This window comes from Borostomias antarcticus (genome assembly GCF_949987555.1).
Source record: "Borostomias antarcticus genome assembly, chromosome: 8".
Lineage (NCBI taxonomy): Eukaryota > Metazoa > Chordata > Actinopteri > Stomiiformes > Stomiidae > Borostomias > Borostomias antarcticus.
The window spans coordinates 30055550-30065549 of record NC_140241.1 but is presented as its reverse complement, the minus strand read 5'-3'; the positions used below and the strand labels follow the sequence as shown (position 1 = coordinate 30065549).

The window sequence follows — 10000 nt, the reverse complement described above, 5'->3', positions numbered from 1 at the left end:
GTTCCATAGTGTGTAATACACTGTAATCACGTTTATAGCACATCAATACTTGTTTATAGTATATCTATTTACAGAACGCCTATCTATCGTACATCAATATTTTATATTGAGTTACATTGAGATAACACCAGGAGGCTGCCAGTTTACAAAAGGGGGTCTGTGTCTCCCCCTAGTGTCCCAGAATGGACATGACAACTGTCATCATGGCTACAGAAGTAACTTATTACAGAGTGTGCAGTAATGAAAAAAGCTACATATTTCCACCATGTCATAGATTCACATTTAAAATTCTAAAATCGTGTCCCAAACATAAGCACTTGTCCCATATATGTCCATGTTTCCACCCACCTGGCTTCTGATTGGCCATCTGCCTGCGGAGAGCGGCGGTGGCCGCGGCCTGTTGGGCGGGATTGGTGGTGGGCGTGGCCTTCTCAGTGGGCGGAGCTCCGTGCTTCACCGTCTTAGTGGCCAGCGCCGTGCTGTCAGCCCCTCCCATGCTGATCTTATTGGTCGGAACTAGAACCACATCCACACACATAGGACCAGGGTCGATGTCAATCAATAAATCAACACCCTCTGCAAAAAGCCTAACACCGTGTCCTAACTGCTTGCGACGCGAGCAACGGAACGCGACATCGCAGCTTGCTGTCCAACTGAAACCGTTAAATGTCCTGTTCTGTGACGTCATTTGTCTATATTCCCAACTGAAGACAGATAAAGAACGAACGCCTGTCAACGCGAGCGACAGGAGGGAAATAGGAACAGGGCGAGCGTCAAAAGGGCAGTTAAAACGTCACGCTGCTTCACGCTGCGTCGCTCGCGTCCAGTTAGGACATAACAACAGAAAACAAAGCATGGAACACATTTTGTCGCTGACGCTCGCTGGCGTCGCGTGTAGTTAGGACACGGTGTAAGCAGGACTCAGCTCAGCGTTCCCCTCGACGTGCTTCGTCTCAAGACTGAGAGCGTAGTCAGATTAGAGGGATTAGGGATTAGAATGGATGAACCACAGCCTGAACTAGCATTTGTTTTCGCTCCGTTCTTCAGTCTCAACAGGCTCGCTCGCGTTTTCTGAGATGGGCGTTGCCGAAGGGAGAGTCCTCAGCGATGACCTTATCCCCTTAACCAATCACATTGCGCAGTTTAGTCCATCATCGCACTGAAAGGAGGCTGATTGGACAGGTTGGATTTCCAACCGAGAGATCACTCTGGACGAGTCTTTCCAGACCCTGAATCACATTTTGAGAATGAAAGCGGGAGTGTGAATCAGGGTGTGGAGCCAGGCGACATGAACAAAGCCCACTTTGTGAACCTTATCGTCCTGTACAACAGAGGAAAGTGAACCCATCTATGAATTTATACTGTATAGCCTACATGTCTCGAAAATAATGTGTTGATGGTTAATGTTGGAGCGAGTGAGTTGTATTGGTTTGTTGGGTTGGTTGGTTCTCACTGCAAACGACCCACTCCGATCGCAAGCGTTTTTTTTTTTAAAACTCGTTTTTATTTTTATTTCAGTTAACTAAAATGTTTTTTCACACCTAGTTTTCATTTTTTTGTTAGTTTTCATTAACTATGATAACCTTGGTGCTGACACCATCCTCTCTAGGAGGTAGAGCTAGGTTTATATACACCCTCAACAAAAACTCTACCTTGCTGTAACATTGCGCATAATCCAACATTTTAAGACGTGATGAACATGAAACAAACGGTCATTCTAGTTCTGTTTTGAGAGGGCCTCGGGGGAAACCCTCCGTACGTTCCCCCACAAGCTATCCCACAGGAAGTGAGGTCGTTCCCCACAAGCTATCCCACAGGAAGTGAGGTCGTTCCCCACAAGCTATCCCACAGGAAGTGAGGTCGTACCCCACAAGCTATCCCCCAGGAAGTGAGGTCGTACCGGGGCTGATGATGGGACTGAGGCCCAGGCCCAGGCCGGGGTGCTGCACCTTGCTGAAGGGGGTGGACTGGACCACCCCGAAACCCGGCTGGATGGAGGGCGTCCTCACCACCATGGGGTGGCGGGGGAGGGAGGAGGCGGCGAGGGGGAGCGAGGGCAGGGGGGCGTGGCCGGGATCCAGCTCCTCCTCCTCCAGCTCGTCCAGCTCCAGGTTGGCGTGCTCAGGGTCCAGGGCCTGGGAGAAGGAGGAGGTGGAGCTGAGGTCGTCCAGGTCTTCGTAGTACTTGGGGGACAGGAAGGCCGAGCGGGACAGGTTGGCTGGTGGGGGGGGAGGATGGAGGATGTTAAAGGAAGGTTGCAAGGGGGGCTACAACTGGTTAATGAAGCCCTTTATCGCCGCCATCTTGTCCATCCAATGTTCACACTGAAAGGTTTTTGTGAGCGTACCTGGGGCAGTGGATCTGACCGGCGGCGTGTGCCTCTTGGAGAGGAAGTTGCGCAGCTGAGACTGCTTGACTGGAGACATCTTGGCTAGAGGAGGAGAAGACGGATGACCATCACATCTTTCAACAAGCGCACAGTAAACATGTCGTCACGCACTCACGAATCAGATGTTCCTTTGTGGCCATGATGGAGTGGAAATGTGGAATGAAAATGATACACTATGAGAATCCTAACATGTAAAACAAGGATTAAACAAGCCGGGAAGCTTTTACATGTCTAAACTACATGTCTTTTACATGTCTACTTTTGTTAGCCAACAGTAGTAAGAAAGCCACCGTCCTAACAGCGTTTTAATGTACCCCATCTGACAGGGCTCAGCTGGGGGGACCCTAAAGACGGTTCTCCCGGTGCAGTGAGGGGACAGATGGCCGGTGTTACCTGGAGACTTGGAGCTGGCCTGGGGTGCCGTCTCTAGACTGGCTTTCAGCAGCGCCTCCCTCAAACTCTCCAGCTCGTTGTCCAGACTAGCGAACAGAAAGCCACACATGAGCAACACTTTCAGTAGGGCTGGGTATCGAGTCGAATTTCAAGAATCGATTCGATTCCGATTCACAAGGTTCGGAATCGATTATCACGATTCAATTCGATTCGATTTGATTCAATATCGATTCGGTTAGTGTTACTGTTTTTTTTTTATAGCTGTAACCTTAATTACATGACTGCCAAGTTATGCAACACATCAATACTAGGGCTGGGTATCGATACTGATTTCCAAAAATGAATGAATGAATGAGTCATTGAATGAATTAATGAACTATTCATTCCTTCATTTATTCATTCATTCATTAAATAAAAGATTGATTTTGGGATTCATGAATCATTTGATTCAGAATCGATTCAGAATCGATTAATAGATTTTTTAAACCCAGCCCTAACTTTCAGTACTAACACTTAGAAATTTAGAGTCCTAAAAATCCTTCAAGATCCAACTACCCCCCCACCCCTCCCCCCACCCCCTTCGTACCCCTGCTCAGTGCTGGTGTGGGGTGCAGGTTTGGGGGGGCGGGGGGGTGGGGTGCTCCAGGCTGCAGTCTTGTTGTAGAGGCGCAGGGAGTAGAGCTCCTTCACCAGCCGGTCCAGACGCTGCTTCTGCTGGTTGATGATGTCCAGGTTGTTGGACAGCGCCGTGAACAGAGCCTCTCTCTCTGGCACGATCATGTGTCTGGGTAGGAGAGAGAGACATAGGGGATGAGTGAACAGGGCCTCTCTCTCTGGCACGATCATGTGTCTGGGTAGGAGAGAGAGACATAGGGGATGAGTGAACAGAGCCTCTCTCTCTGGCACGATCATGTGTCTGGGTAGGAGAGAGAGACATAGGGGATGAGTGAACAGAGCCTCCCTCTCTGGCACGATCATGTGTCTGGGTAGGAGAGAGAGACATAGGGGATGAGTGAACAGAGCCTCCCTCTCTGGCACGATCATGTGTCTGGGTAGGAGAGAGAGACATAGGGGATGAGTGAACATAGCCTCTCTCTCTGGCACGATCATGTGTCTGGGTAGGAGAGAGAGACATAGGGGATGAGTTGGTGGGGAGAGAGGGTTGATGGGGAGAGAGACATAGGGGATGAGTTGGTGGAGAGAGAGGGTTGATGGGGAGAGAGACATAGGGGATGAGTTGGTGGGGAGAGAGGGTTGATGGGGAGAGAGACATAAGGGATGAGTTGGTGGGGAGAGAGGGTTGATGGGAGAGAGACATAGGGGATGAGTTGGTGGAGAGAGAGGGTTGATGGGGAGAGAGACATAAGGGATGAGTTGGTGGAGAGAGGGTTGATGGGGAGAGAGACATAGGGGATGAGTTGGTGGGGAGAGAGACATAGGGGATGAGTTGGTGGAGAGAGAGCGATGATGGGGAGAGAGACATAGGGGATGAGTTGGTGGAGAGAGAGGGTTGATGGGAGAGAGACATAGGGGATGAGTTGGTGGAGAGAGAGGGATGATGGGGAGAGAGACATAGGGGATGAGTTGGTGGAGAGAGAGGGATGATGGGGAGAGAGACATAGGGGATGAGTTGGTGGAGAGAGAGGGATGATGGGGAGAGAGACATAGGGGATGAGTTGGTGGAGAGAGACATAGGGGATGAGTTGGTGGAGAGAGAGGGTTGATGGGAGAGAGACATAGGGGATGAGTTGGTGGAGAGAGAGGGTTGATGGGGAGAGACATAAGGGATGAGTTGGTGGAGAGAGAGGGATGATGGGGAGAGAGACATAGGGGATGAGTTGGTGGGGAGAGAGGATTGATGGGGAGAGAGACATAGGGGATGAGTTGGTGGAGAGAGAGGGTTGATGGGGAGAGAGACATAGGGGATGAGTTGGTGGAGAGAGAGGGATGATGGGGAGAGAGACATAGGGGATGAGTTGGTGGAGAGAGAGGGTTGATGGGGAGAGAGACATAGGGGATGAGTTGGTGGAGAGAGAGGGATGATGGGGAGAGAGACATAGGGGATGAGTTGGTGGAGAGAGAGGGTTGATGGGGAGAGAGACATAGGGGATGAGTTGGTGGAGAGAGAGGGTTGATGGGGAGAGAGACATAGGGGATGAGTTGGTGGAGAGAGAGGGATGATGGGGAGAGAGACATAGGGGATGAGTTGGTGGAGAGAGAGGGTTGATGGGGAGAGAGACATAGGGGATGAGTTGGTGGAGAGAGAGGGTTGATGGGGAGAGAGACATAGGGGATGAGTTGGTGGAGAGAGAGGGATGATGGGGAGAGAGACATAGGGGATGAGTTGGTGGAGAGAGAGGGTTGATGGGGAGAGAGACATAGGGGATGAGTTGGTGGAGAGAGAGGGTTGATGGGGAGAGAGACATAGGGGATGAGTTGGTGGAGAGAGAGGGATGATGGGGAGAGAGACATAGGGGATGAGTTGGTGGGGAGAGAGGGTTGATGGGGAGAGAGACATAGGGGATGAGTTGGTGGAGAGAGAGGGTTGATGGGGAGAGAGACATAGGGGATGAGTTGGTGGAGAGAGAGGGTTGATGGGGAGAGAGACATAGGGGATGAGTTGGTGGAGAGAGAGGGATGATGGGAGAGAGACATAGGGGATGAGTTGGTGGAGAGAGAGGGTTGATGGGGAGAGAGACATAGGGGATGAGTTGGTGGAGAGAGAGGGTTGATGGGGAGAGAGACATAGGGGATGAGTTGGTGGAGAGAGAGGGATGATGGGGAGAGAGACATAGGGGATGAGTTGGTGGAGAGAGAGGGATGATGGGGAGAGAGACATAGGGGATGAGTTGGTGGAGAGAGAGGGTTGATGGGGAGAGAGACATAGGGGATGAGTTGGTGGAGAGAGAGGGTTGATGGGGAGAGAGACATAGGGGATGAGTTGGTGGAGAGAGAGGGATGATGGGGAGAGAGACATAGGGGATGAGTTGGTGGAGAGAGAGGGATGATGGGGAGAGAGACATAGGGGATGAGTTGGTGGAGAGAGAGGGTTGATGGGGAGAGAGACATAGGGGATGAGTTGGTGGAGAGAGAGGGATGATGGGGAGAGAGACATAGGGGATGAGTTGGTGGAGAGAGAGGGTTGATGGGAGAGAGACATAGGGGATGAGTTGGTGGAGAGAGAGGGATGATGGGGAGAGAGACATAGGGGATGAGTTGGTGGAGAGAGAGGGTTGATGGGGAGAGAGACATAGGGGATGAGTTGGTGGAGAGAGAGGGATGATGGGGAGAGAGACATAGGGGATGAGTTGGTGGAGAGAGAGGGATGATGGGGAGAGAGACATAGGGGATGAGTTGGTGGAGAGAGAGGGATGATGGGGAGAGAGACATAGGGGATGAGTTGGTGGAGAGAGAGGGATGATGGGGAGAGAGACATAGGGGATGAGTTGGTGGAGAGAGAGGGTTGATGGGGAGAGAGACATAGGGGATGAGTTGGTGGGGGGAGAGGGTTGATGGGGAGAGAGACATAGGGGATGAGTTGGTGGAGAGAGAGGGTTGATGGGAGAGAGACATAGGGGATGAGTTGGTGGGGAGAGAGAGTTGATGGGGAGAGAGACATAGGGGATGAGTTGGTGGAGAGAGAGGGTTGATGGGAGAGAGACATAGGGGATGAGTTGGTGGAGAGAGAGGGATGATGGGGAGAGAGACATAGGGGATGAGTTGGTGGAGAGAGAGGGATGATGGGGAGAGAGACATAGGGGATGAGTTGGTGGAGAGAGAGGGTTGATGGGGAGAGAGACATAGGGGATGAGTTGGTGGGGAGAGAGGGTTGATGGGAGAGAGACATAGGGGATGAGTTGGTGGAGAGAGAGGGTTGATGGGGAGAGAGACATAGGGGATGAGTTGGTGGAGAGAGAGGGTTGATGGGGAGAGAGACATAGGGGATGAGTTGGTGGAGAGAGAGGGATGATGGGGAGAGAGACATAGGGGATGAGTTGGTGGAGAGAGAGGGTTGATGGGGAGAGAGACATAGGGGATGAGTTGGTGGGGAGAGGGTTGATGGGGAGAGAGACATAGGGGATGAGTTGGTGGGGAGAGAGACATAGGGGATGAGTTGGTGGAGAGAGACATAGGGGATGAGTTGGTGGAGAGAGAGGGTTGATGGGGAGAGAGACATAGGGGATGAGTTGGTGGAGAGAGAGGGATGATGGGGAGAGAGACATAGGGGATGAGTTGGTGGAGAGAGAGGGATGATGGGGAGAGAGACATAGGGGATGAGTTGGTGGAGAGAGAGGGATGATGGGGAGAGAGACATAGGGGATGAGTTGGTGGAGAGAGAGGGATGATGGGGAGAGAGACATAGGGGATGAGTTGGTGGAGAGAGAGGGATGATGGGGAGAGAGACATAGGGGATGAGTTGGTGGAGAGAGAGGGATGATGGGGAGAGAGACATAGGGGATGAGTTGGTGGGAAGAGAGACATAGGGGATGAGTTGGTGGAGAGAGAGGGATGATGGGGATAGAGACATAGGGGATGAGTTGGTGGAGAGAGAGGGATGATGGGGAGAGAGACATAGGGGATGAGTTGGTGGAGAGAGAGGGATGATGGGGAGAGAGACATAGGGGATGAGTTGGTGGGGAGAGAGACATAGGGGATGAGTTGGTGGAGAGAGAGGGATGATGGGGAGAGAGACATAGGGGATGAGTTGGTGGAGAGAGAGGGATGATGGGGAGAGAGACATAGGGGATGAGTTGGTGGAGAGAGAGCGATGATGGGGAGAGAGACATAGGGGATGAGTTGGTGGAGAGAGAGTTGATGGGGAGAGAGACATAGGGGATGAGTTGGTGGAGAGAGAGGGATGATGGGGAGAGAGACATAGGGGATGAGTTGGTGGGGAGAGAGACATAGGGGATGAGTTGGTGGAGAGAGAGGGATGATGGGGAGAGAGACATAGGGGATGAGTTGGTGGAGAGAGAGGGATGATGGGGAGAGAGACATAGGGGATGAGTTGGTGGAGAGAGAGCGATGATGGGGAGAGAGACATAGGGGATGAGTTGGTGGAGAGAGAGTTGATGGGGAGAGAGACATAGGGGATGAGTTGGTGGAGAGAGAGTTGATGGGGAGAGAGACATAGGGGATGAGTTGGTGGAGAGAGAGTTGATGGGGAGAGAGACATAGGGGATGAGTTGGTGGAGAGAGAGGGATGATGGGGAGAGAGACATAGGGGATGAGTTGGTGGAGAGAGAGGGTTGATGGGAGAGAGACATAGGGGATGAGTTGGTGGAGAGAGAGTTGATGGGGAGAGAGACATAGGGGATGAGTTGGTGGAGAGAGAGTTGGTGGGGAGAGAGACATAGGGGATGAGTTGGTGGAGAGAGAGGGTTGATGGGGAGAGAGACATAGGGGATGAGTTGGTGGAGAGAGAGTTGATGGGGAGAGAGACATAGGGGATGAGTTGGTGGAGAGAGAGGGTTGATGGGAGAGAGACATAGGGGATGAGTTGGTGGAGAGAGAGGGTTGATGGGGAGAGAGACATAGGGGATGAGTTGGTGGGGAGAGAGGGTTGATGGGAGAGAGACATAGGGGATGAGTTGGTGGAGAGAGAGGGTTGATGGGAGAGAGACATAGGGGATGAGTTGGTGGGGAGAGAGGGTTGATGGGAGAGAGACATAGGGGATGAGTTGGTGGGGAGAGAGGGTTGATGGGAGAGAGACCTAGGGGATGAGTTGGTGAGGAGAGAGGGTTGATGGGAGAGAGACATAGGGGATGAGTTGGTGAGGAGAGAGGGTTGATGGGAGAGAGACATAGGGGATGAGTTGGTGAGGAGAGAGGGTTGATGGGAGAGAGACATAGGGGATGAGTTGGTGGGGAGAGAGGGTTGATGGGAGAGAGACATAGGGGATGAGTTGGTGAGGAGAGAGGGTTGATGGGAGAGAGACATAGGGGATGAGTTGGTGAGGAGAGAGGGTTGATGGGAGAGAGACATAGGGGATGAGTTGGTGGGGAGAGAGGGTTGATGGGAGAGAGACATAGGGGATGAGTTGGTGAGGAGAGAGGGTTGATGGGAGAGAGACAGGGGTGTGACGGATGACATTGTAAATCTGGGTGGTCCTGAAATCAACAGACGTTTATGTGAATGTTCAACTGTGGTATCTGGTGTTTGATGTGGGAAGCATTTGTTTATTCATATCTTATTGTCATTACTGTATCTTTAATACTAATATTAAAAATATTAATGATGATACTAATAATAATTGTAGTTTTAAATCTTCTATAGTTCCCCACTCACTTCTGCTTCTTCTTCTTCTCCAGGTGCTTCTCCCACTCCACATCCAACACGTCGTTCACGTCCTCCACCGCCAGCTTCACATACTGGTACAACCTGCGGATCTCCTGACCACCGAGACCAACACCTTCAGACCCCACATAACACACAATAACCCCACAAGACAACCATGTGCTTCTCCCAATTTGATTGGTTTTATTTATTTTTAAGACAGGGACAAGGTACAGTAGACATTTACCCTATAGAATAGGGAGAGATGCACTGTACAAGGTTATAGCTAGACAGCTCATTTCCACCCTCAGTCCCTGGGCAACCCTGTCTTTCAGTCCATCCCCCCACTGTCCTCCTCCTGTCCTCCTAAACTTATATACTTATATACACTTATACTGACTGAATGTATGGAGGTACATATATATTATGGATGCACGATATACCGGCAATTATATCGGTATCGGCCGATGTTAGTCATTTTTGTAATATATCGGTATCGGCCGATGTTAGTCGTTTTTTAATATATCGGTATCGGCCCGATGTGCAAAACAGGGCCGATGTGAACAGCCGATAATTATTTCTGTCCAGCTGCTGTTGTGTGTGTAGCTGTTGAGAGAGAACAATGCGGTAAATCTATGATTTATCGGATTTTCCAAATGTTTTGGTAATAGAGACGGTGTTTACATGTGTTTTTCAGTATGTATAACATTTGATTATCATAGAAACGTGGTTTTATACAGAACATATGGACATCGGTAAATATTGGTTATCGGCCATAACAGCAATGTTAATATCTGTTATCGGTTTCGGACAAAATGTTCATATCGGTGCATCCCTAATATATATATGTAATTCTACTCTATACTGCACAGTTACTGTACATATGGATGTATATAGCCTGTTACTGTACATATGGATGTATATAACCACGATTATTCCTC

The 10000-nt window shown here is 50.7% G+C and overlaps 1 protein-coding gene across 2 annotated transcripts in view; it reads right to left on the bottom strand.

Annotated features, from left to right (window-relative positions):
- nup214 (nucleoporin 214) overlaps positions 1–10000 on the bottom strand; it is a 63868-nt gene that overhangs the window by 39576 nt on the left and 14292 nt on the right. For both annotated transcript variants that reach the window (XM_084441707.1, XM_084441708.1), the window contains exons 18-23: positions 9072–9175; positions 3369–3566; positions 2783–2868; positions 2348–2431; positions 1901–2218; positions 349–516 (exon numbers count right to left, since the gene is read on the bottom strand). In XM_084441707.1, the coding sequence (XP_084297833.1) occupies positions 349–516; positions 1901–2218; positions 2348–2431; positions 2783–2868; positions 3369–3566; positions 9072–9175 (958 nt within the window). The remainder of the gene's footprint in view (positions 1–348; positions 517–1900; positions 2219–2347; positions 2432–2782; positions 2869–3368; positions 3567–9071; positions 9176–10000) is intronic.